The sequence below is a fragment of the Petaurus breviceps genome, unplaced genomic scaffold, assembly GCF_028583685.1.
Source record: "Petaurus breviceps papuanus isolate PSGF00001 unplaced genomic scaffold, PetGlider_PUasm1.0 91023, whole genome shotgun sequence".
Classification (NCBI taxonomy): domain Eukaryota; kingdom Metazoa; phylum Chordata; class Mammalia; order Diprotodontia; family Petauridae; genus Petaurus; species Petaurus breviceps.
The window spans coordinates 6,484,818-6,509,776 of NW_027187398.1; the positions used below are offsets into that span (position 1 = coordinate 6,484,818).

General features: G+C 43.6%; 3 protein-coding genes across 14 annotated transcripts in view; 2 read left to right on the forward strand and 1 right to left on the reverse strand.

Annotated features, from left to right (window-relative positions):
• The window catches only part of S100A1 (S100 calcium binding protein A1), a 15,590-nt gene extending 2,246 nt beyond the window's left edge, over positions 1-13,344 (forward strand). The window contains exons 1-3 of one of the 3 annotated variants that reach the window (XM_069077902.1): positions 9,347-9,503; positions 12,263-12,420; positions 13,024-13,344. In XM_069077902.1, coding sequence (XP_068934003.1) covers positions 12,280-12,420; positions 13,024-13,167 — 285 coding nt within the window. In that variant the 5' untranslated portion in view covers positions 9,347-9,503; positions 12,263-12,279 and the 3' untranslated portion in view covers positions 13,168-13,344. Of the gene's footprint in view, positions 1-9,346; positions 9,504-10,578; positions 10,598-12,262; positions 12,421-13,023 lie in introns of those variants that run through there. The other 2 variants (XM_069077900.1, XM_069077901.1) reach the window with 2 other exon arrangements.
• S100A13 (S100 calcium binding protein A13) lies at positions 1,367-8,776 on the reverse strand. 3 transcript variants are annotated; one of them, XM_069077907.1, is made up of 3 exons: positions 8,509-8,776; positions 7,472-7,677; positions 1,367-1,596 (listed from the first exon to the last, which is right to left on the reverse strand). In XM_069077907.1, the coding sequence occupies exons 2-3, from the start codon at positions 7,622-7,624 to the stop codon at positions 1,453-1,455; spliced, it is 297 nt and encodes a 98-aa protein (XP_068934008.1). In that variant the 5' UTR covers positions 7,625-7,677; positions 8,509-8,776; the 3' UTR covers positions 1,367-1,452. The 3 variants fall into 3 exon arrangements, with proteins under 3 accessions (XP_068934008.1, XP_068934007.1, XP_068934009.1); XM_069077906.1 differs by having other exon boundaries at positions 7,472-7,681; positions 8,509-8,769; XM_069077908.1 differs by lacking the exon at positions 8,509-8,776 and adding an exon at positions 8,237-8,362 and having other exon boundaries at positions 7,472-7,681.
• A 1,069-nt stretch (positions 13,345-14,413) lies between the features above and the next one.
• CHTOP (chromatin target of PRMT1) lies at positions 14,414-24,603 on the forward strand. 8 transcript variants are annotated; one of them, XM_069078044.1, is made up of 6 exons: positions 14,420-14,706; positions 15,731-15,812; positions 17,972-18,125; positions 20,646-20,832; positions 21,540-21,677; positions 23,389-24,603. In XM_069078044.1, the coding sequence occupies exons 2-6, from the start codon at positions 15,748-15,750 to the stop codon at positions 23,589-23,591; spliced, it is 747 nt and encodes a 248-aa protein (XP_068934145.1). In that variant the 5' UTR covers positions 14,420-14,706; positions 15,731-15,747; the 3' UTR covers positions 23,592-24,603. The 8 variants fall into 8 exon arrangements, 7 of the variants coding, with proteins under 7 accessions (XP_068934149.1, XP_068934150.1, XP_068934148.1 ...); XM_069078045.1 differs by having other exon boundaries at positions 20,649-20,832; XM_069078050.1 differs by lacking the exon at positions 14,420-14,706 and adding an exon at positions 18,753-18,836.
• Positions 24,604-24,959: the final 356 nt, after the last annotated feature.

A 24,959-nucleotide genomic window follows, 5' to 3' on the forward strand; every position in this document is an offset into this window, starting at 1 on the left:
GAGAGAGAGAGAGAATAAAAAAATTTTATAAAAGATCTCAATAAAAAATTTACTTTAAAAAGAAAACAGAGCCAGCCTGCTGTTGGGAGCTGTGGTTTCTTTTCCTCCATGAAGATTCCTCTGGATAGGATCTCAGCACAGATGTCAAGTGGGGCCCAAGTGGGAGGAGGGAAGGGGGACTCTAACTCTCCAAACTGGTAGAGTTGCTTGCCACTCCCTTTTCGTCATCCCAAGTTCCCACCTCCCCCAACAAGAGATTTGGCAGAGGGCCCTCCAATCCCTGGAGCAAATTCCTAGGAAGGGATCCTTGGACCCCCAGCCTCAGATACCTCATCTAGCCCTCCCCAACTCCCATAGCCAGTGACACAGCCCTCCTGTAACAGTGAGTGGGAAATGTAAGGTGGAGAGAATGGAGGCGGAAGCAGCAGGCAAGGTGTGGAGTCTGGGCTTTCTTTCAAAGCTCTGAAATTACTGAGGGGCTACTGGGCTCCTCCCTCCTAGGGTTCTCAGTCTGAGCCCCTCTGGGCAGTCCCCAGTCAGCGAGCAGGCCTTGCTGGCTGCCCTGCCCTTGCCCCATCTTGTGGTAAGAACCCTGAACCTGAGAACCTCTATTTTAGGCTTCTCCAAGAGATTTGAGGATGGGCAGTAGCCGTGCCCCCATATTTCTCTCCCCACAACACCATCATCGATCTGGAAATATAGGTAGTAGGCTCAGATATGGAGAGGAAAGGAAACAAGTGTCTAAAACTCTGATGTTGAAGCCCAAATGAGGTGCAAACATAAAATATGCCAGGAGATATCAATAATCCAGCATGCCAGGAGCCGGGCCATTGGGCATCCTCACCCAATCACCAACCTAGGCCTCCAAGAGCTCCAAAGGAGACAGGAACCACCAAACTCCCGTGCTTACTCCTGAGTTGCATCACTCTTGGTCACGTATTCACTCAACAAACATTTATTGGATGATACTAGTCAATACATGAAGAAGCATTATGTAGTGAACAGAGAAACAGCCTTGAAGACAAGACTTGATTGAAGTCACATCCTGATGCCTACAGGATGTGTGACCCTGGTTGAGGTGACTCTCCCAGGCTATAATGTTTCCTCATCCCAGAGTTTCTTATGCTGATGAAAACACAGGTCCAGTTCCTAGCCTTACTGTATTCAATGTACTGTATACAATACAATACATTTATTTGACCTCTTGGCCTCAGTTTCTTCATATGTAAAATGGAATCCCTGCCTAATTCACAATCCTTTGTAAATCTTACAGTATAATATGTCACTCTGCCTCAGGTCCAGCACCCTCTCCTGAGCTCAGGAAGGAATGTCTGAAGAATCTGGAAGGAGTTTTAAAAAAGTACACTTGTATTTCAAGACAACTTTATTAGGGGGATGGGGGTCACCTCATCTGCTTTCCCTCTTCTCCCCTCAAACCTCCCTAAGTCAGCTTCACTTCTTCCGGAACTCTGATGCTCTCTCTTTCTTCATCTCCCTGGCCAGTTCCCCAATAAGCCTCCAGTATTCATGGAACTTGAGCTCTGAATCCTGATTCACATCCAGACTCTTCATCTTCTCATCCAAGGAGCCCACGTCCTAGGGAGACACAGAAGGTGTGTGGGGAGGGGTAGAAAAGAAGCCCCGGGAGAGATAAAATGGGACCTTCATAAAACATCAGAACTAAAAGATCATTTCTTCAGTCCAGGGCCTCCTCAACTTTGTTCTGAGAAAGCCTACTGTTCCCAGAGATGGGGAACAGGATTTCTGTAGGAAGTTTCCAATGCTAAAAATATTTTTCCTCCTAAATATTAAATATAAAATTATATATTAAATTACTATTTATGCATTGTTGGATATAAAAATAGACTTAGTTTCCTTTTATTTTGCTCCAAAATTTTTCCAGGTCCTCATTTATCCTAAGGGAATTCTATACCTCTAGATCAGCATTTATTGTTGTTTGGGTGTTTTTCAATTGGGTCCAACTCTTTATAACTCTATTTGGGATTTTCTTGGCAAAAACACTGGAGTCATTTGCTTTCTATTTCCTTCTCCAGATTATTTTACAGATGAGGAAACTGAGGCAAACATTGTTGCATGAGTTGCCCAGGATCACACAGCTAGAAAGTATCTTAGGCCAGATTTAAACTCAGGAAGATGAGTCTTCCTGACTCTTGGCCTGACACTCTATCCACTTTGCCACTTAGATGCTCTCGCCATTTATATATGTATATTAAATATTATATAATATATAATGATTATATATTACATGTATTTATTATATAAAATAAATTCCTATTTAAATCATTATATTATATATGTATCATTTATTATAATCAGTATATTTAAAATCCAAAAGTACTCTCTGGACAAATCAGCTTAGAAAAGGTTGAAAGAGGGAAAATGAAAGGAGATGAGACCTTATTCAGCCCTGTTCTGGCCCAGTTATGTTAGAAAGGAAGCATCACAGATTTAGAACGAGAAGGAACATTAAAGGTTATCCATCCCATTTTTTTTTTTCAAATGAGGATGCTGAGGCCCAGACAGAAGGGACTGGCCCAAAGTCACCCAGCTATTAAATGACAGAGTTGGGACTCAGGCTCCTAAGCCAATGTTCTTTCTAACCCACTAATAGCCAGGCAGGGGTTCCTAACCTGGGGGCTTTTGTTTTGTATTGCTTTGTTTTAATATTTTGGTAGATTTATTTCAATAGAATTTGTTTCACTAGACTCTCAAAGGGGTCCAAGACACTAAAACTCTGAGCTAGAGGAAATGACAGGGAAAGGTGAGGATGGGGGAGATGGAGACAGAGAAAGGGAAAGGAAAAGGAGTCTAGGCCTTGGTCAGTGTGAGTGTTACTGAGAACCAGGGCATCAAGGCGGTGCTAAAAAAGGACAACCAAGGCAAGTATGTGCCTGTCCTTGGACTCTGTCCAAAATAATCTTGACCTGTAGGAAGAGTTCTGGAAGATCAGTGTATCATGCCAGGGCTGGCAAAACACATGCTCCTGTGATTATGTGACTAAGAGGAGAATTGAGCGATGCTGGATTTTATGGGATCTTCTCTCCAGTCATTGTCACTCTGCCTGAACTCATTCCTTAATGATTAACATACTCCCATTCTGTCCTACTCTCTCCATCTCTAGGATTCTGAAAGCCTAGCTATCACTGTACAGACCTGTAGTCTTTATTCCCATCTCCTTCAACTCAACCCCTCCAATGTCCCACTCCATATCTACTCACTCATTCCACTGTGCTATCTGGAATACCTGTTCCATAATTAACAAATTTGATTTCATCTTAAACCTTTTTTCCTTTCTGTGCCCCGGCTCCCTCCTAATAACACAGCATTCTTGGTGACCCCTCCTGATACTGGTTGAATTTTCACTCATAACCCCAGTCACTAGTGGGGGAGCTGAAATATTCCCTTGTTCCCAGTTGCCACATTCAGAGTCTTATTCTACCAACATCACTCAGTATATTCTCCTGTCCTCCTTTGAAGTTTATTCAATCCATACTTCTCACCCAATCAGGATTCTTCCTTCCTCAATGAATTTAGTCACTGGTTTGGGGTCTCCTTCCTTCCCATTTCCTGCCCTCCTACTGAGGAACTTGAACATATATATTGATGCTCCCTTAAACAGTAAATTCCCAGTTACTCTATTCCATGACCTATTTCTCTACATTACACCTCACATTTACCCAGAGACGGTCATACCCATTATCTTGCCATCAACTGCAACTCTTCCACTTCTGTTCATGAACTCTGAAATACCTTTATCTGATTATCCTATTTTGTGATTCCATCCTTTCTTTTGCTTTACAATCCCCTAACTCTGTTCTTTTGTCCTTACCATGACTTCTAATTCCTCTACCTCTTAGTTCTTTCCTAGACCATCACCCCTATACCAACTGTATTCTTCTCCCTTCCCTATCTTGACCCTTTGGATCAAACAGTTCAGTTCTATATTATCCTATATATGTGTATTTGTGTGTATTTGTTCAACTGATATAATGGACAGTGTTGGATTTTGAGTTGAAAGATATGGGTTTAAATCATGTGTCTACTACTAACTACCCTGATGACCATGGACAAGTCAAGACAATGGACAAGTATTTCAACTAGTCAAAAAGCCAGCTTTTGTTAAGAGTCTACTGTGTGCCAGGCACTATGCCCTATAACCTCTCAAGGCCTTAGTTTTCTCATTTGTAAAATGAAGGGGAAGGACTAGATGAACTCTAAGGCCTCTTCCCCACCTAAATCTAAGGTCCTATGATTTTGCTCTTCCAAATACAGGTTTAGGGTTCAAGAAGATTGCCCCCCCTTTCTTTTTCTCCTATCCCTCACTGCAATTCCTGACTGCTAGAACAAAGAAATCCATAGAATCATAAAGCAGATCACAAAATCATAGATTCAGAGCTAAAAAGGACCTTAGAGGTCATCTAATCCAATTCCACTTTATAGATGAAGACACTGAGGCCCAGAGAGAAGTGACTTATCCAAAGTTGCACACTGAGTTAGTGGGATAGCTGGGGCTTGAGTTCCTAACCCAGTATTCTTTCTAACCCACTGACAGTCAGAGAAAATGATAGCAAATAGATGGTTGGGTAGGAGAACTTAGAGCAAGAAAGATGCTTGTCCTTCATTTTCAAAGACATCACAAAGTGATGTCAACTTGTGAGTGAACTGGATTTAAGTGATGCAGAGCTGCACAAAGTCTTCATCCTCACTCTCTCTTCTAGAGTTGTCGAAGTCCAGTAGCAAGATAAAATTCAAGATGATCAGGTATATAGTGGATGGCCTTGGTGTCTTCGATGTCTGACTATCAATTGGGGAATGGATGAAAAAGTTGTTGTATATGGGTGTGATGAAATAGTATTGCGCTAAAAGAAATGACAAGTAGAATACTATCGGAAAAACCTGGAAAGTCTTACACAAACTGATACAAAGTGAAATAAGCAGAACCAGGAGAATATACACAGTAACAGCAATATTATATGATGATCAACTGTGAATGACTTAGCTATTCTCAATCATACAATGATCTAAGACAGTTCCAAAGGACTAGTGATGGAAAAAGCTATAGACCTCCAAAGAAAGAATTGATGAAGTCTGAATGCAGATCAAAGCGTATTTTTTTTTTACTATATTTATTTTTCTTGGTGTTTTGGGGGGGAAAAGGGTCAGTGTTTTCTTTCACAATATAACTAATTTGGAAATGTATTTAACATGACATATGCAATTGCTTGCTTTCTTAATAAGAGGGGAGGGTGGGAGAAAATTTGGAACTCAAAATTTAATTTTAAAAGAATGTTAAAATTGTTCTTAAATATAATTGGAAAAAATTTGAAAAGATACCTTCATCACATTCTTCTTCCTCCTTCCTACCTAAGAGATAATGTATATATATATATGAGATATATGTATATACATACACATATACATATCTGTATACATACATGTAGGTCTATATATTCACCTATGTATATATGTGTGTTGTTTTTCAGTTGTTTCAGTGCTGTCCAACTCTTTGTGACCTCATAGACCTTTGTTCAGGGGTTTTCTTGGCAAAGATACTGGAATGGCTTGCCATTTTCTTCTCCAGTGGCAAACAGAGGTTAAGTGACTTATCCAAGGTCACACATCTAGGAAATTTCTAAAGCTAACTTTAAACTCAGGTCTTCCTGACTCCAAGTCCAGTGCTCTAGCCACCATACCATCTCATTGCATCCAGTGTGTGTGTGTGTGCATGTGTGTTCTCTCTCAAATAGTCATCTGTTGTTTAATTTGGAATAACCCTATCTTTGAGAAGCAGCCTGGAATAATGGATAGAGTATCATTCCCAATCAGGAAGATTCAAATTCTTTTTCTGACACATACTGGTTGTTATGTGACCCTAGGTAAGTCATTAACCTCAAAATGCTTCAAGTCACTTTTAAAAATTAAGTTGCTGTAAAGTTGTTGATGTACATTAATAAGCAGGAGTTCCCTATACTATTGAATCACAAGAAACACACACACTCACACTCACACACACACACCCAACCTTATTTGTTTTTTCAGAAGAGATACTAGGATCAGGGGAATGATGATGATATAACATATCCAGACTTCAGCAAGACAGGCATTTTATAAAACCTCTCATGATATCCTTGTGTTAGAAGAGAAGATAACTAGTTAGGTTGACAGCAGGTTGAACAGCTGTACCCAAAGAGTGTTGATTGATCAGTATCAGTGTGGAAGCTGTCTATCAACATGTCTCCAGCTCTATCATCAGCTCAGCCTTTTTGTCAACAACTTGGATACACAGAAAGCATGCCTATCAAATTACAGAAGATGGATGAGGTTGGGAGGAAAACCTAATAAGTTATCTAACAGAATTAGTGTGCAAAAAGATCTCACAGGTAGGTTGAAACTAATAAGATTCTATGATAATGTACAATTCTCTTTTCCTTTTTCTTTTCTACTATGTATGTAGAAATCTCCATTTTTTAATGTTTACATTCAGAATAATTTTTTAAAATCCTATAATGAAAGTTAAAATAATGAGTTCCTTGACACTAGATGTTACAGTTCTTAGCCCAGTGCCTGGCACATGAGCCTCTGGATAAATGTTTTGTGATTGACTGACAAATATTCAGTTTTGATACCCCATATGTCAGGAATGTTGTAAAGACAATTATGTTTTGGGTAAGAAGTTGGAATCAACTATCTCTAAGGTTTAGCTGTATGGCCTTGGGAAAATCCTTGGGTCTTAATGTCCTCATCTATAAAACAAAAAGCTTTCACTAGATCATCACAAAGGTTCCTTCTGGATCTAACATCCTAGGATTTTAAGTATTTATAGAGTACTTACTGAAAGCCCAGCACCATCCTAGCCAATATGGGGATATAAAAAAGTGTATGTAAGACATGTCTCTACCCTCATAGAAGTTGCATTCTAGTCAGGGAGAAAAAAAGCCTTATTAATGCACAGGGTTAAATTTTCTAGGAGTCACAGTCATGGACTCACACTCCACTACAACCAGACAGTCACAGTTGCACAAAATCACAAGACTTCCTTCATCTAAACACATGTAAGAAGCAACATGACAGATCAAGATCAAGACTCAAGTCCTCACTCTGATCTAGTCACTTAAAATCCTCATGCCCAGGGGCCATTCCCCAAGATACTGAGTATTTGTGGATCTATGTCCAGTCTAGTATGAAATCATGGGATCATCCCAGGTGCAGACCAGGAAAACAAACATACATTGCTTTGTTCAAATACACTTAACTGCATTCACTGTCTTCCACAGTTATATATTGAAATCACAAGCTGTAACACAATCATTCACAGATATACTGCCATACCCACAGTGTCACACAAGTTGTCACGTACCTACAAAGTCACATCCATGCAAGCCATCACATTCCATAAAATTACATCTCTCTGTCACAGCATCTTCCCTGTTTCCCCTGGGTTCCCAGTTACCTTGAGGAGGTGGGGCAGCTGCTGGGTGGCCAGCTCCTTAAATTCATTGACACTGAGGCTGCCTTTCTTTCCCTCTCGACCAGCAAAAGTGAAGAAGGTTTTCACCACCGTCTCAATAGCTTCCTCCAGCTCTGTCAGTGGCTCCTCAGCCATGGAGAAGGCTAGAGGTGGGGAAGCTTGCTCTTGGACTAAATGTGGGTCTAAAGCTGGCTGAGGAGAAAGGAAGATCCACAGGTTACTTGTAGAGAGGAACCCTGCTCAGCTATTACCTACTCATTCGCCCATCTCTGTTGGCTATTCTAGAACCCTAGAAAGAGACCTGTCCCCACTTCTGGGAGGAGTCTCAGGCTGGGTAGGCTCTTTATGGGGATGGGGGTGTCTCACTTGGTGGGCAATCAGGCTGGCAGCCTCTGTCTGGGTTCTAGCATCATGACCCATAGGGCTATTTAAAATGTCTCTGCCTCAACTCTTTCCAAGGCATCTTCTTGAAATGAGGTGGGGCGTCAGGGTGGGTCAGAGAGATGAGATGCCCTCTTCCCACTCCAGCAACTAAGGAACCAAACGACACAAACGACAAAGTTGGTTCTCCAACTCCGTCGTGGAAAACATACAGATGTTTCCCAGTATAAAGGGCAGAAAGATAGGCAACCTCTTCAAAATACAGACATTTCCGAAGTTAAGCTAACGGTAATGGGTCCTGGCCACAGGGCTCCTCCCATCTTTTAAGCTACGGAGTCGGAGGCAGGAACTAAACTACCAACTTACGATCTTTTTACAGCGCCCACGGTTTGGTTCTAAGAGGACCGAGGGTCGGAGAAAAAGGGATATTCCAAGCCCTCTCTAACTTATATCTGACCCTCTTCCAACCTGTTCAGCCCCGTCAAGGACCACCCACCCCCTCCTTCAGAGCCCCAAAGTCACTTCCTGAATTCCCAGTTCCAGGACTGGGGGGGGAGGAGCTCATCTTTCTCCAGGGAAAGAGGGTCCCTCATCCACGCCACTCCAAAAGGAGCAGGTGAAGTACGTTTGATACTCACCCTCCGGTTTTGCCTCAAGCAGAAGTAGGGATGGGCTGAGGTTTATAAAAGCCCGGGAGGTGGGGCTGAGGAGACAAGAGTCCTCTGTGTATATCCCGAGGTATTGAGTTTCCCGTGGTGAACTTCGGCAAAGGGCACGCCCACCTACTCCTCCTCACCTATCAGCGCATCTTTTCGGCACAACCAATTTACCCTGCCCTTAAGCGAACAAATGCCAAACCTCAATTTCCCGGTCTCATCCACCCTTCCAGTCCTAGAGGCATATCCCCCACCCCAAGCCTGCATATGTGCCTCCAATCTCTATTTAGCTCGTCCTTTGAATCCCTCCCACTCACTTCCCATCCCCTTATCTCCCCCACCCCAACCCCTCAACAAGTCCTAATCGGTGCATCCCAGCTAGCTTTTGATGGAGAGTAAAGAAGGCACTCTCTTCTGGGGATTTCTGGAGATGAGGGCCCAATTTGAGAGACTTCATTGGAGAAGTCCCCTTCTTTTTCTGCTCAATAGGGTATAGTGACCGTGCATCGCCGCTATAGACAGTTACAGGGCGGTCCAAGAACCAGAAGGATGGAACATCCTGTGGTCTCTGATCTTACCTCTCTTTCTCTCCCCGCTACTCTATCCTTTCTTGCCCTCTCTGCTCTGTGCCAGGGCTGAACTAGCCTCAAGATCAACCAAGAACCCCCGTGGATTGCTAGCATGCATGTGGGGAAAGGAATGTTAAAAAAAAAAAAAAAAACAACCCAGACCTGGGGGGGAGGAGGTAAAACAGGGCCAGCTTGTCCCAGCCCTGGAGACAGAGGGCGCTTCTGTCTGCTAACTGGCTGTTTGCCCCACTGGCGGTCAGCCCTAGGAGGAGGTGGAGCTAGAGGTAGGAGGGGGTGTCCAGAGTGGGGAGAAGGACGCCTAAAGTGAGATCTCCCCACACCGGCTCTGGTCACAGGACACGCAGCTTCGTCCCTTTCATCTGCTCCCCTTTCAGCCCCAATCCACCCGTGAGTATTCTGCTTTCTCAGATACAGAGGGTGTGCTAACTACAAAGGGTATGGTGGTCTCCAAGAGTCTGGGAATGTTGTTCAGTTGAAGGGGAACTAAGTGAGCCATACGAGATTTGGGGGCTAAGTGAAGGATTTGAAGGGTTCATCCATGGAGGGACTTAAATAGTGGGATGGGACAACAGATTTCTCTTCTCTCCAAAAGCAATACAGCCCCTTACTCATAGAATGATCCCTTCTAGCTGAGGAATCCCCAAAATTCCCCCCTCCACCCTTGGGTCTTCCTAGACCCCCAACTCATCTCTCTCTTGGTTTTGAGGGTAGAGAATTGAAACATCTGGGTCCTAGGCCTTTACTCTGCTTTCTCTGGGGTAGGTAGCCCTGGCAGGAGCCAAGTAGAAGGCAGATAAGTTTTGACTGGGCAGTTGTTCCCAAGCCCAGGCTTTCTTCAACCCCCAAGGGCCCTGGAGTGTGGGGGAGGTTAAGACTCCAAAGTTGGAGGACTGTTTCTTCACCCCAGGGCCTTAGCCCACTCCCATGCTTTGCCCCAAGTTTAAACCCCTAATAACATCCAAGAACAACAGATGAAAAGTTTCTATCAGTGGGCACCAAGGGTGGGGGATTCTGGAAAGGGTGCCCCACTTACCTTCCTCTCTACTCAGTAACCCATTGCCTTATTTTCCTTCTTCTTTTTCCTAACTTCCTTACTTCTTCCCCTCCTCCCTCTGGCATTTTTCAACTCGGCCCTCAACAAAGTCTCTACTGAGCTGACATCTTTCAAATATACCAAATACCGCACTGTACTCTCCAAGGCTTCCCAAAGGGTTCATAGGCATTTTTGTGGGTTCCTCAGGACCTCCACATCAGTGATCAGTGATGGGGCTGGTAACAGGAGATGCCAGCCCCCCTTCCCCTTATCCCCCCATCAGACCCAGGCTTCAGGTTCCCATTCCACACACCCTCCCCCCTCTTGGTCTCTGTGACAACCATCTCTCAAGTCCGAAGTTCTGGTGACACTCACAAGGGACCCATTGAGGAGCCAGGGTGTCATCGGATAGGACCCATTGTCCATCCCCCCAGTCCTGAAGAAAGAGGTGAGAGATACCTGATCTAGGACACCTGAGATCCCCTCTGAGGATGGAGGGGGGGGGTGGGGAGGGGAGGAGAAGGGGGAAGAGGTGCTGTTTACTCCCAGAGCAGAGGAGTGTCCTGGGTTTTGAAGCCCCTCTCCAATGTAGGTACCCCACTATAATTTCTCACCTCATCCTCCTTCCTTCCCTCTAATTCCTTGCACCTTGCCTCAGCTGGAACCTCAGGCATACAATTCCCTGTCATTTCTGATCGCCCCAACCACACTGCCATCTTCTCTTCCACTTCTCAAGTTCAAGCTGCTGTTAGGAGAGAGGAGATTGTACTTGGGCCCTTTTAGTTTTCCCACCCCCACCACACCCTGCAGCCCAGTTCTAGGTGATAAGGATCAAACATTCCCTTCCCCATTCCCACCATCCAGGTCTGATTAGAAAGTTGCTTCTCAAGGCAGACTTCAGTCTGACAGATTCTAAAGCATAGAAGGTGGGGGCACGGGGCAAAGGAACTAAAAGTAGGGAGCATAATAGAGAAGTCAGAGGGTTGTGAATAGGGGGTTGAGAATCCCTCAGCAGAGGGAGAATTTAGGGGCATCAAATATAAGAAGTTAGGGAAAAGCATGAGTATGACATTGCATACATGGTCCTTCATCCCTACCCCTCTTCATTCTGTGTGGAGAGGGCAGAGATAGTTGCAGCAGACTGGGCAGGACACCCTGGCCTGGGCAGGACATGCTAGGCCTGTGATAAAAATAGCACTGGAGAAAGACTTGTCCATTCCTAAGACCCACCCTCATTCCTGCCTAGTAAGCAAGATGTCCTTTTTGTCCATCCACCACTGAATTCCTCTTGCTCCCTGGTGCTGCCCAGTGTTCCCTGTTTCTACCCCTCCCTCTAGTGTACCCACAATGGCCCCCTCTTTGGAGCCCCCTCAGCTCCTGCCTTGTCCCCACCTCTAGCCCCCTCTCTCTTTCCTTTCCCAGTCTTGAGCCTTTAACCTCCTCCCCATTCTCTTTGGTTTTTAGATCATGGGGAGAGGCAGCATAGTGTGCTAGAAAGAATCCCAGGAAATCTGGACTCTAGTTGAAGCTCTGCACTAACCAAATATATGATTTTGGACAAGTCATTTCTCCTTGCTAGTCCTCAGTTTACTCATCTGTAAAATTAGAGAATTGGAATCCATCCCTAATATCCCTTGCAGGTCTGAGACCTATGATGCTTTAAAAAACTAAGCAATGAATTAATCAGTGCTTTTGGCTTCTGCTAATTAAGAATAATATATGAGCGTATAAAGTGTTAATTTTTTTAAAAAATCACTAATAATATTGAATATGGATGGAATCCACATCATGAAGGGTGGGGTCCAAATTATCTATATCTGCACTGTTTTTTTTTTGTTTGTTTTTTAAAGCAATCGGGGTTAAGTAACTTGCTCAAGGTTACACAGCCAGGTGTTTCTGGGTGGGTGCTAAGTGTCTGAGCCCGGGATTCAATCCCCAGGTCATCCCGACACGGAGCTGGTGCTCTTACTTGCTGTGCTACCTGGCCACCCCTATATGCACTGTTAATATAAGGGCTTTAGGAGCCCAGGGCTCTCTTCTTTCCAGTAGCCCTGGGTCCTGATCCCTGTTCCCTATCCCATCCTTACCCCATCTGGCCTGGGGGGGGGGGCAGGTAGGTGTGTTGCAGCCATGGGCTCAGAGCTGGAGACTGCCATGGAATCACTCATCAACGTATTCCACGCCCACTCTGGCAAGGAAGGTGATAAGTACAAACTGAGCAAGAAGGAGCTGAAGGAGCTACTGCAGGCTGAACTTTCTGGCTTCCTGGATGTGAGTGTTGGGTGTCTGAGGGGATGGGGGAGTGCCCTAGGGCTCCTGGCCTGGGAGCCAGCTACTGGACTCAGACTGAATGGGAAGCAGTTTCTACATTTCCCTTCTATCAGGTTCCTAAGCCCCATCCCAGTGCCTTCATCTATCCCTCAAAGGCCTCCCAGACTCTCTCTTAATTAATTTAAATCTGTTCAACAAACATTTATTAAGGGCCGGTTATATGCAAAAATACCATGACAGGCATTGGGGAACCTAAAGATGAATCCCATTACCCAGTTCTCAAGGAGCTCACACTCTTTAAGTTGACTGAGGGTCATATTAAATGAAGAAAGACACAAAGTAGTCCAAGTTCCAGTCCAGCCTACTTTTCCCTTCCCATCCCACTAATACCCCTCTCACCTTCTCCCACATCTCCCCATCTAAATTTCAATACACTTGCCTGTTCCTTTTTACTCCCAGTTTCTTTCCTGTCCATCCTAGTCACTCTCCATGATCTGGCTCAATTTCCTCTGTCAGTCCCTCCTCCCATTCCTTCCCAATTCTCCTTGCCCCCTAAAGTCTTCCCAGCCCTCTATCACAAAACCCCCTTCTCTCTTATTCTAGACCCAGAAGGATGCCGATGCAGTGGATAAGGTGATGAAGGAGCTGGATGAGAACGGGGACGGTGAAGTTGACTTCCAGGAGTATGTGGTGCTGGTGGCCGCACTCACTGTGGCCTGCAACAACTTCTTCTGGGAGAACAGTTGAGCAAGCAGCCCAGCCCTGGCCAGCACCAATAACCCTGTTCCCTCTCCCACCATTCCCATCTTCACATTCCACATCAGCCCTCCCTCTACCCTCAGTCTCCCCCAGTTCACTGTCCCAGGCTTGGCCATAGCATTTGTGGTGTACTGCTCCATTATGCATTAAAGGCTCCTCTCCCAATTGTTGCTGTGTCTGTCTCCTTTGGGGTTGAGTGAAGAAGAGGTGTTAACCCTCCCTGAGGGCAATTATTGGAAGGGGTCATGACTCTCATGAAAATTCCTGTTTCCAGCATGCTATAGGGAGCTGGAGATTGGGTATTTTGGGTTCCAGACTGATGGCACAACCTCAGTGTACCTTATTTTCTCCCTCTGAGAGGTGGGAAGGGTAGGAACCCTCTTTCCAAAAAGTACTAAGACTCTAAGACAGCTAAGGGGAAATCAACAGTCTCCCTCCACCTCACCAGGATGTAATCAAGACTGAGAAGGTGTTAATGAAATAAAGCTGTTAGCCTAAGAAGGTGAGGAGGGGTAGAAGTCCAAAAATTATTTAGGATAATAGGATCTAAAGTTGACACTTTTTTTAATGTTTTTTTTTTGGAGGGTAAATGGGGTTAAGTGACTTGTCCAAGGTCACAGGGGTAGTTTTTCTGTTACATGTCTGAGGGCGGATTTGAACTCAGCTCCACCTGACTCCAGGGCCGGTGCTCTATTCACTTCACCACCTAGCCACCCTGGAATACTTTAAGTGCATAAGACGCATGATTACAAAAGAAGTCACTTATATAAAAATATTTTTAAAAACAAATTCTGAATCCCAGGTTAAGACGCTACCTCTTCTAGTTCCCATCTATCATTTCACAGACGAGGAAACTGAGTCCCAGTGAGAGGAAGTTAGCAACAGGTTAAGACTTGAAAGCATATAACTACACCTTTTGGATTAAATCTCAATTTGGTACTGGCTACAATATAAGATCTCCTGCCTGGAGGTGCGCAAGGAAAAGGACAAGTAACAAGAGACAGCAGCGTTTAGTGTTGGGAGAGTGGGGGTGGGGAGGGGCGCAGGGAGGGAATGACCCAGAGCTTAGGACCCAGGTTTACTGGGGCCACCTGTTTTCACCCTGGGTCAAAGAGGTTGGGAATGTACCGGGGGCAAGTGCTAGCCAGAGGCCAGGATTTCAGGCACGTGTTAGCAACTAAGCCGGGGGGCGGAGCCCACAAGAGCCCCGCCCCTGGCGACGAGCGTGAGCCCCGCGTCAACGTCAACGCGTCGCCGCCATTTTGGCCAACGCCATTCGACTCTGAGCGTGGCAGCCATTTTGTTCGGGTCGCCAAGCGGGAGTTGGTTGCGGCAGCGGGCGGACTGAAAGAAGAACGAGGACCCAACAGCCAACAACCCGTCACTCAAACGACTAACTACCCTCCGTCTCAGCCCAGTACCTCCATCCGCCCCAGAAAAGCCCAGCGCGGCCGGTCTCCGGCCCCACAACCGCAACCGCAGTGGCAGCGGCGGCCCCCGGCGGAGCGCTGGCGTCCGTGTCCTTTGGTGCGTGCGCGCGTGCGCGGCCGAGCAGCCTGAATCTAGGGGTAGGGGAGGGGGTGAAGAAAAACCTTGGGTGGGGGGGCTTGAAGAGGAACAGGTAAGCTGGGGGAAGAGAGGGAACGACTAAAGTGGGGGAGGGAAGTGACTGCGGGGGGGGGGGGTACCAATCACGTGGCTAGGAAGCGCTGTGAGGGCCGAGCGATGGGCGGGGGCGTAGAGGGAGGCGAGCTTTTGAGACCGGAGAACGACTGAGGGGGCGAGCGAGGGAGGAGGAGAGCGTTTGAGGGGGACCCTGAGCCCGGAGAGGCAGAGGCGAGGGAGGAGGACGAGGAATGGCGGGGATTGGGGTAAGGAGCCCAGGAGAAAAGGGCCTCTGGTGGCAGGAATCGGAGGAGGGACTGAGATGGAGAAGAGGCGAGCGAGGTGAAAGGTTTAGGCCGCCAACTTTGAGAGGGAAGTCGGGGCGCGATGGATGCTTTTGTACGCAGAGATAGGCTCACAAATGTTGAATTTGGATAGGTGGTTGGCCTGGGGATACCAGGGCTCCATTGAGATGGAGGGAGATCAGAGGGGTTCAGAGGATGACCAGGATGGAATCTTTAGGGAGCAGCTGTGTAAAGGGTACCCTGGGAAGCCGCTGAGAGGCAAGGCATTTTCCCAGCTATCCTGCTTCCCTCTCCCAGAAAAGTCTGCTCAGTACCCAGCTTGGTCATAAGCAGTATCCAGCCTGTCTTCAGACCAGTTAAAGGCCCCAACATGAGGCACCATGACTACTGGATTCTCCTTGAGGGGGTTGAGGCAGACAGGCCTTACTTGGTAACTTTATGTTGGGAGGACTACTTTACGTTCTGTGGCTTTGCTAGGAGCTTCTGGTTTGTCATCCACTCTCCTCCTTTAAAATGAACACTGATTTTTTAATTTGCAAGATCATACTACCTCTCCTAACTGCTGGTTGTGTCTGTCCCTTGTAAGGATGAAAGAGTGTCTTCTTTACTGTTTTGCTTAATCTGCCTGTTATCCTTTACAGATTCCCGGGATTTGAAGATGGCTGCACAGTCAGCTCCGAAAGTTGTGCTAAAAAGCACCACCAAGATGTCTCTAAATGAGCGGTGAGGCAGCCAACAGAAACTTCAACTCCTACATAAGAAAACTTTACTTAAATTGGCCCCGGGGTCCAATATACTAAAACCATCTTGGTTTCTGCCCAGTTTTTAAGTTAAAGCTAACTTAAATATCAACAGAAGGCTAAAGACCTCTGTTCTTAAGTTGCTGCATATTGTGGTACGCAAAACAAATTGGGCAATGTTTCAAAACCCATTATCAGTAGCTGTTTACATTAAAGTATTTGAACCGTTAATCTGGTGGGATGTGTTTTAAATTAAAACACTTCACACCCTCCCTTTTTCTTCATGTTTTTTACATTGATATAGGGGATGCTGCAGCACGGTAGCATGTTACCCTGGCTGTAGGAGGCTTGCTGCCCAGTCCAAGGCCGACAGGATTGTGGTCCGGCCTGTAAGAGGCAGGTAGCAGGTCAAAACTCAGCCCAAAGGCTCTTGAATGCTATTCTTGGGCCTTGTAAGAGGCACCCTCTTTGCTTCATCTCTGCTTCTTTCAGTACTTCTTTAGGCTTTGTTTTTACTTCTTTTTCTGTTAAATGTTCTTTCCTGTTCACATTGAGCTTTCATAGATGAGACTCATTGGAGTGTCGTCACATTCTTAATCTAAGTTGTTGCACTGATGCATGATTTTTTTTTTTTTCCAAGAAAACTCACTTGGGGTAATTAGGAGGAATGCCATTTAAGTCCAGGAAAGTAAAGTTGTTAAAATATAACATCATAAAGATTTCTGTGTTAAAAATTGTTTTATGTAGTTCCTTTAATTAATTGGAAAGTAAATCACAGTATGGGACATAGCAAACTAATAGGGAGTTATTTGGTTAAAAAACTTAACTGTTGTTAAATTTAATATCCACCATGATGAGAAGCAAGCATTTTGTAGTAGGTCTTGCTTCTGATATTCTGGCTCTATAACCCTGGTCAAGTAACTTGATTTCAGAGCTCAGGGCAACCTTCAAGATTTTTAAAATTAAGGCAGGAGTAAACCTGCCTTGGTAGAGGGAGCCTCCTTACTGATAGCTCTCTATAACAAAGGAATCATTAAGCCCAGACCAGAAAAAAAGAAAAATGTTGAATATTCATGTTGGGCCTCCTGGCACATCAGGGTATGGGTAGATAGACCATCTGAATCAAGAAAGCCTGGGTTCATAACTGGCCGTGTAACCTTGAGCAAGTTACTTAACCCCGATTGCTTTAAAATAAAAGCCTGGGTTCAGGGAGCCACTGGCTATGTGACCTTAAGTCACAACCTCCCAGAGTTCCCAAACAACTCTGTAAGAGGTGTTTGTATAGAGAGCCTGACTTAAAGTCTCAAACCCCATTGGAATCCCACCTCAGAAGCTTAGTAATTATGTGACCTTGAGCAAGTCACTAATTACCCTATCTGGGCCCCAGTTCCTCTTCTGTAAAATGAGGCAGTTGAAATAGATTTGTCCTCTGAGATCTCCATGATCCTGAGTTTCAGAGCAAGTGCCATTCTTCATTGGTAAAGGTACTTTCCTCACTTAATTTCCTATGCTGATGAAATCACAAGTACAGGAACTCTCCCCTAAAAATTTTCACCATATGCCCTAGATTCTTAGTTCATGGCATGTGGTAAGATTACAAAATGACTGTTTTTTACATGTAACTAGTTCGATAGAGACAATGGGAAAACTTAATACTCTCTGTTGATATGGAGGCATCATTTCCCTGGACTTTAGAGGGTGTGGTAACTGGTCCACAACATTCACCCATAAGGTGTACCTCAGACCATTTCCCTCTAAAATTACTTACCTGATTTACCCCACCCCAGGGTATTTGTTTTGTTCTCTTCTGATTCTTTGTAACATCTTCTGTTTTCCTGTCATCACCATATCTGCTTATTGCGTGTTTTTCATTCCTTCCACTTTTTTCTAAAAGCAGTAACCTAAGCCCTTGTTATCACTTTTGAATGAATGTACTGCACTTACCTGCATTTCTAAGTTTCTGATTCTTGCACGTTTGTGGAGACAGAGGAGTCCTTGACCCACATCAGCCTTGATCTAAGCGTACCACTTTACATAAAGTTCGTGGGATCTGGAGCTCCTGGTCTAGAGAGCCATGAAAATGCCAATAAATGTTTTGTAATAAAGCTTTTATTTAAACACCCATTTTGTTCGACCTTGAAGCTTTACTAATATGCTGAAGAACAAACAGCCGATGCCAGTGAATATTCGGGCTACGATGCAGCAGCAACAGCAGCTAGCCAGTGCCAGAAACAGAAGACTGGCCCAGCAGATGGAGAATAGACCCTCTGTCCAGGCAGCATTGAAACTTAAGCAGGTGAGAGAGTAGGTCATAATCCTCCAGAGGCAGCTGGTGATACCTGTCAGGCAGCCCTACTGATGGCTATGCAGGATATGGTGGATTATTACAAGGTGGCTCAGGGTAAGAGCTGAGGATTTTCTGAAAGAAAAAGGAGTTCAGAGCATTTATTTGTTATTGACAAGTACAAATAAGTAACCTCCCTTTCTCTTAGGCAGGGTTGCAGTTTAATGTGGCCTAATGTTTAATGTGTCTGTAATTTTCTGGGACTTCCTCAAAAAACCTACTAATCAAGTTTCTTGGCATCTCATACCCCTCCTTTTATTCTCATTGTTATGGGGGTATTGTTAATGACTTAAAGGCTAGGAAAATAGGCTTTTTATCTCTCCTTCCCCCCCCCTAGAAATTCTGGATAGTCTTAATTTATTTGTATTGACAATGCTAAGTAACTTGGGAAACAGTGATTTTCGAGCTAGTTAAGGATGTTACTCCCCCAAAATTACTGGTATAACTAGAAGAAAACAAGAACAAGAAGTCTGAATATGTGATTAGAAAATATTATCGTTTTCAATCCAAATTTCCAATAAGGCACAATCCATATTTCCATCTAGGTCTGAAGTAAAACCTGCTCTTTATTATTCATAGACTGTGTATGCAAGTCCGGAGTGTGGCTGTGGAAGGATTTGTCCAAGCTGTGGCTGGCAGTCTGGAGGCCGGTGCCATGCAACTGTAAGGACTTTAAATGGGAGCACTTGCATGGCTGTGCTTAGATCTAGTTAAATATAACACACTCTGAACCACTGGGCTCACTGGCCAAAAATAAACAAAGCTTTCAGCTTCAGCTACCACAGAGTGGCTAAAAATATTTTTATCATTTTTTTTTTTAAATGATGGTAGGTACCACTAGCTTCTTCAAAGAGTTCAATATGAGGACAAGCTCCTGGAAATAAGACTCTAGGTCTTTCTAAAAGAATGGTTATGAGTGAAGTCTATATGAAAAGTTTGCCTCCAGTAACTTAATCAAGGTGTTAATTGATGCATTGTCACTATAAATATTTAGGGACCAGTAGTGATAGCAGGGAAAAAAAAACAGAGCTTTTACAGTGAGAAAAATCAGCTCTATGGGGCTTGTGGAATGAATTTCTAACCTGTGGTGTGTCTTTCTAAAGAAAAGGAACAGTTGGGCAGACCATTACAGTCATGGCTCATCTTATAATAGGGTATACAGTGCATCAAAGCCTACTTCATTGGTTAGAAAGATAATTTATATTGATTTGATCATGTCACATTGAGAAATTTTTAGAACAGACAACCTGTTAAAATACAAATTGAGAAGAGTCATCCTCAGCATATTTTCTAATGGCTAAGAGCTCGAAGGTAACTACTATTGATGGTAACTTCAAGCAGGTGTTTGTGCATATTAATATTGGTGATTTTACAGAATGAAAAGATGTTTACCAAGCCTCTGGTTTCCTCAAGGCTACACCTGATTTCATTTGTGAGGGGACATTTTTCTCTCTTGAGAAGTGCTTTCTTTTGCAGTCCAGTGGGTTCCCTTTGGAAGGAAGGATCTGTGGAATCTTCACACCTGTCTAGTACAGACTTGTTCTGAAAGGTAGTCAGTAATTGTATTGACTTAAAGATGGAAATATTTTAAGGTTAGTTGCTTGTACTAAAAAATGATTAATAGTGATACCTATTGGGAAAATAGATGTGTGATCATGAATTTATGAAATTTCAAGAGCTTAAACTTCATGTTTATTTGTATCTGCAAATGTAACCCTGAGAGTGAATCGAAGGACCGAATTTCAAGCAGGAAAATCAGATTTAGGTCTTAACTACTCAGAACTCAGATAAATTTGTAATTTAAATTTTGACATGAAGATAATTCTCAGAGATCAGAATTCCTAGTTTGGAAGGTAGAATTGTTGCTTTATATAGTGTTTTGTCAGTATGACTTGTCAGTAAGGTGAAATGGAAAATGTGTTGGATTTGAACCCAGATGACCTGCATTCAAAATCTAGCTCTCTACTTAACTGCAAGACCTGGAGCCAGTCAGCTCTTAAGAGTCTCAGTTTTCTTATCTATGAAATGAAAGAATTGAACCAGGTTGACCTCTCAGGTCCCAGCTTGGAATCTGCGATCCTTTAATTTACTTTAGGATTCCCTTACAGCACTCACAAAGTTAACTAATCAAAAGTGGAAAAACAACCAACAAAATCCAGGATTTGAAGATATAACTTAGAAGTCTGAAGAGATTTTGGTGTGTGGTGACTGAATTCAAAATATATTCAGGTAGTTTGTAGTGCTTTCCAAATTCAGGACCAGACTCAATCTTCTTAGAGTGATTTGGGCAAGACTCAACTTCTTTCTCCTCCTGAGGCAAATGCTAGCTTTTTCTGGATGGGGATTCTTAGGGTACTCACTGCAGAGCTTTCCCTCCATGCAAGGCATCTCACTTGCTTCTCTGTGCACTGTGAATCTCCATCCCCTCCAGACTGTTTCCTGATCTTAACCTCTTCAAAACTTTCCTTTCAGAAGAGCTTAAAACAACGTCTAGGTAAAAGTAACATCCAGGCACGGTTAGGCCGCCCCACTGGCCCCCTGGCCAGGGGAGCAGTTGGAGGACGGGGTTTGCCCATGGGCCAGAGAGGCTTGCCACGAGGAGGACTTCGTGGAGGACGTGCTACAAGAGCCCTGCTAAGGGGAGGGATGTCTCTTCGAGGTCAGTCCTGAAAATCCATTGGGCCATGCCTCTCTTCCCCTGCCCTTCATATTATTTAAGGTCATACAATTTTAAGTCCAGCTGCAAAGCTTATATTTTTAGGTCACTTGTTTTTAATTATATGCGGTGTTTTTTTGATTATAGAGATAGTGGTGAAAGGCTTTGATTTGCATAAGAAGCAATTCATATCTTCCCTGTACCATTTTAATGTAACTTGCCACCCTCCTCAAAAAATAGGTCATGTTTACTTAAACCTGTGAGGTATAGAAAGTTCTGTTAGACCAGAACGTATTAAGTAAGCCAGCTTCTTCTATGTGTACTGTACTCTGGTACGCCATGTTTAGAGGACTTTTAAAAACAGTATTGATGACCATAGTACAGTTTTCTGATTAATAAGATACTTGCAGATTTTTTTTATAAGTTGTCCCTAACAAGATTGTAAGCTCCTTGAGGGTAAGGACAGTCAGCTATTTCATTCACCAGAATGTTAGGGGCACTTAGGAGGAGCTCAATATATACTTGTTGAAATTGCCACATGAAGAGCAGATTTCTAGTTAAGCACTCATCCTCCCAGGGTAGACTTGCCTTGGCCATCCTGGGAAGTGTCCAAATTATTCCCATTTAAACCTCACCACCTTTCCCTGGCTGGGATTTAAACTTTTTATCTTGGATTTACCTGCATGTGCATTGTGTCTCCCCTCTCCAAGGTCAAAACCTGCTCCGAGGTGGACGAGGCGTAGCTCCCCGAATGGGATTAAGAAGAGGTGGTGTCCGAGGTCGTGGAGGCCCTGGGAGAGGGGGCCTAGGGCGAGGAGCAATGGGCCGTGGAGGAATCGGTGGTAGAGGTTAGTCAGCTACCATCTTCAGAGAGTGGTTCTCTTTTAAAAAAATAGGTACATCATCTTCTGCAGCTTTGTCATCAGCAGGCTTGAGAAGGAGGAAGGGGAGACTTCTATTCAAATTCATAAACTGGGGGTTGTACCATTGTGTAGAGGTTTCTCTTAAGATTTTCCCAAAGGTTGATTAGTCACATAAAACCATTTTAAAATGTAATTTCCATCAACCTGAATTGCTAGTAGTTTCTTTTCAGGTTCTCATTACAATTGACCCAGATAAGTACTAAATTCAACCAATATTTATTGAGCTCCTACTATGTGCAATTCAGGTGTGTGCAGGATTGGGCAGGTGGTGGTGATGAGCAATATCAAGAACCTTTGGGCCACTAGACAGCAATATCTGGAACTTAACCTTAGGTCTGAAATCACCAGATAGCAAGATAGAATTGGAATCTGTGGGGAACCCTGAGACTTAAGTCCTTTATTGGCCAAAGTATTCAGATATGATGGTTTGGCATATGCATGAATGAAGTTAGTATTTTATTTCTGATTCCTAGCTATTGCTCAGATTTTGAAATGATTTGTTCCACCTTACCTATGCAACCTTTAGTGTTTGCCTAGTGACCTTTTGACCTAGAGAAAATGGCAGAACTGGTAAGAACTTTAAATTTTCCAGGCCAAGGGGGGGGGGGAATTCCCAATGTATGAATTACTACAGGCATAACTTAGGCCTGTGGTACCTTAAAGTCGCTGTTTAGGTCTTCTGTAATTTAAGATCCAAGGCTCTTAGAAAATGAAATCTAATGCCTTGGGGTTATCTGTATTTTCATTGTGTGCTATCTGGTTTGTTGAGTGGGTGCTGAGCTAAATTTGGATTGCAGGATGAAATTGCATATTGCTGAGCCATTTTAGAACTTATTCCCAAGATTCCCTGGGGATAAGGCTAAAGTAGCTATTTTATTGAGTGAATTGGAAGTTTCTTAGTGAACACTAATAAATGATTAATTGTTTATTGGCATAAGCATGACTAGTCCTTACAGTGGGATGTATTGACAGCTGGGATTACTTATTGGTTCCTTTCCCATCTCCCCACACAGTTCTATGTCAAACTACACACAGGACAGTAGAGAAATGGCTTCTGAGAGCACCAAGCCTCATGGAGTTATTCTATAATATATTGCCAAACTGAAGAATAGTCTGGTTTGGATGTGCAAAAGTGCAATTCAGATTGTTTATTCAAAGGTAGTGGTGATTAATTTGCAAAGCCTCTCAAGGCTAAGAGATTTCATGTCTTTTCACATCCATTGATTTAAAATCTTTCTACCACATCATGAGATGTCAGCAGGTCTCTAGTTTTACTTAAAGTATCAATCAGGGAAAAGAATGTAGGGCAATGAAAATGTGAAACTCAGTAAAAAAAAATTCCTTGCACATAAGGTAATGGATAGAATCATGCTGAAGAAAGTGTTATGACAATTTTATCCAGTACATGTTACGCTTAACTGTTTCAAAAGATTCACTCTGTACTCAGTTCTAAGTTGCATACTGCTTAGAGTATTCATTTTGATCAGAATCCTAAAAAAACAACCTTATGCTCCTTCACTTTCATCTATTCGAGTCCCCATATTGGCATGAAGATCACTATCCACTACCACACAGTAAGCAGCCTTAAAGCCTCCACTTAAATGTGTAACTCTTTCTTTTACTTTTCCTGGGTCAGGTCGAGGCATGGTAGGCCGAGGACGAGGGGGCTTTGGCGGTCGAGGTAGAGGTCGGGGACGAGGTAGAGGTTCTACCCGACCTGCACTGACCAAGGAGCAGCTTGACAACCAGTTGGATGCATATATGTCAAAAACAAAGGGACACCTGGATGCTGAGCTTGATGCATACATGGCTCAGACAGACCCTGAGACCAATGATTGAGGCCGGCCTTCCTGTTAGAGACTATTCTTCAAGTTCATAACATCTGTACAGACCCTGAGCTAACAAATGAGAAGACCTGACAGATGCTGGAAGGATCTATCATACTAGGTTGTGGACTTTATTCAACCACCAGTTCATACATTTTGTGTGTTCCTTTACTTTTTGATACTGTGTTGAATGAAATGTTTGTGGTTTTGTTTTTTTTTATATTATTTTTTTTTTCTGTACTCCTCTCTGAACTTGAATGTGACTGCCTGGTGACTGGAATATGCCTCCTCCTTCACTTCACTCACATATGCACTGACACGCTGATGTTGTCCCCATTCAGCCTTCAGATTTTGAACTAAGGTCCTAAAGAATACTATAGCACAAATTTCACATTCGAGGCTCTTCCTCAGTACAGAGGTTTTAAAGAGCTACAAAAGAACTGGTCGTTGTTCTGTTCTTTAAAAAATAACTTTAAGAAATATGGGGACAGAAGACATTCGGACACACTGCAGCAAATGAGGGGGAGCTAGTTTGTTACCTCAGAGGCCAGGTAACAATCTTGTGTAAATGACCAATGGTAATCAAGTTTTTACCATGCAAGTCCATACCTCACATAGATCAAGGTGTTATCCATAGTAATAAGCCACCTTACTTGATACATAAGCTTTCCCTCCTCACTTTGTATCATGAACAAAATGGGTAATATTAGTCAAGCTATTACCCGAAGCAAAAGAGAGGGGCTGTTTGGCAGATTCTGGAGAGGGGAGAGGAGAGAATTATGGCAGGGTTAACTGCCATGTGGGTTCTGAGAACGCTTTAGAAGTGCTATTATCTTTATTTGTTAAAAACCAAACAGTTTTCAGTCTAGAACTTTGGATTTTACCACCCACATTGGCTTTGCTTATTTATCTCTTTCCCCTTGAAGTTTTAAAGTTCAATCATACCTTTGTCAGCTGTTCCAGTTTCAATAGAATCTTGTATTTCTGGTTCATTGTAACAAAGAAGAAACCGTTCTCAAATCCAACCAGGCCTTTGACCTTTTCTTTCTGGGTTTGTTTGAAACTTCACAGTCATTCCAGCTTGGGGTTTTACCTTTATGCTTTTCTTCCTGGGTAGATGATAAACCTTGAAATGAAAGGATAGTGACCCTAATAATTTTCTCCCACATGTTCACTCTCACTTTTATCCTGTCTTTCCACCAGGGGGAGTAATTTTCTCCCTTAAATCACTTGTAGCCATGCTTTGAAAAAAGTTGAGTAAAGGTACTCCAAAAATGGGATATTCACCATCTAGTTTTTGGAGAGGGGTAGATCATCTGAGATAAGTAACGTTGCACAATTGGCATGAAATTAGGAAGATTAGTTGGGGACACTTTGCTAT

What these genes read in the sequence shown, in the direction of transcription:
- S100A13 (XM_069077907.1), bottom strand. Translation starts at nt 7,624, where the DNA reads ATGGCTGAGGAGCCACTGACAGAGCTGGAGGAAGCTATTGAGACGGTG. An exon ending in AGCTGCCCCACCTCCTCAAG is followed by an intron (nt 1,597 to 7,471) that starts GTAACTGGGAAC and finishes GTGTCTCCCTAG; the next exon opens with GACGTGGGCTCCTTGGATGA.
- CHTOP (XM_069078050.1), top strand. Translation starts at nt 15,748, where the DNA reads ATGGCTGCACAGTCAGCTCCGAAAGTTGTGCTAAAAAGCACCACCAAG. An exon ending in GAGGCCGGTGCCATGCAACT is followed by an intron (nt 18,837 to 20,645) that starts GTAAGGACTTTA and finishes CTTTCCTTTCAG; the next exon opens with AAGAGCTTAAAACAACGTCT. An exon ending in TGGAGGAATCGGTGGTAGAG is followed by an intron (nt 21,678 to 23,388) that starts GTTAGTCAGCTA and finishes TTCCTGGGTCAG; the next exon opens with GTCGAGGCATGGTAGGCCGA.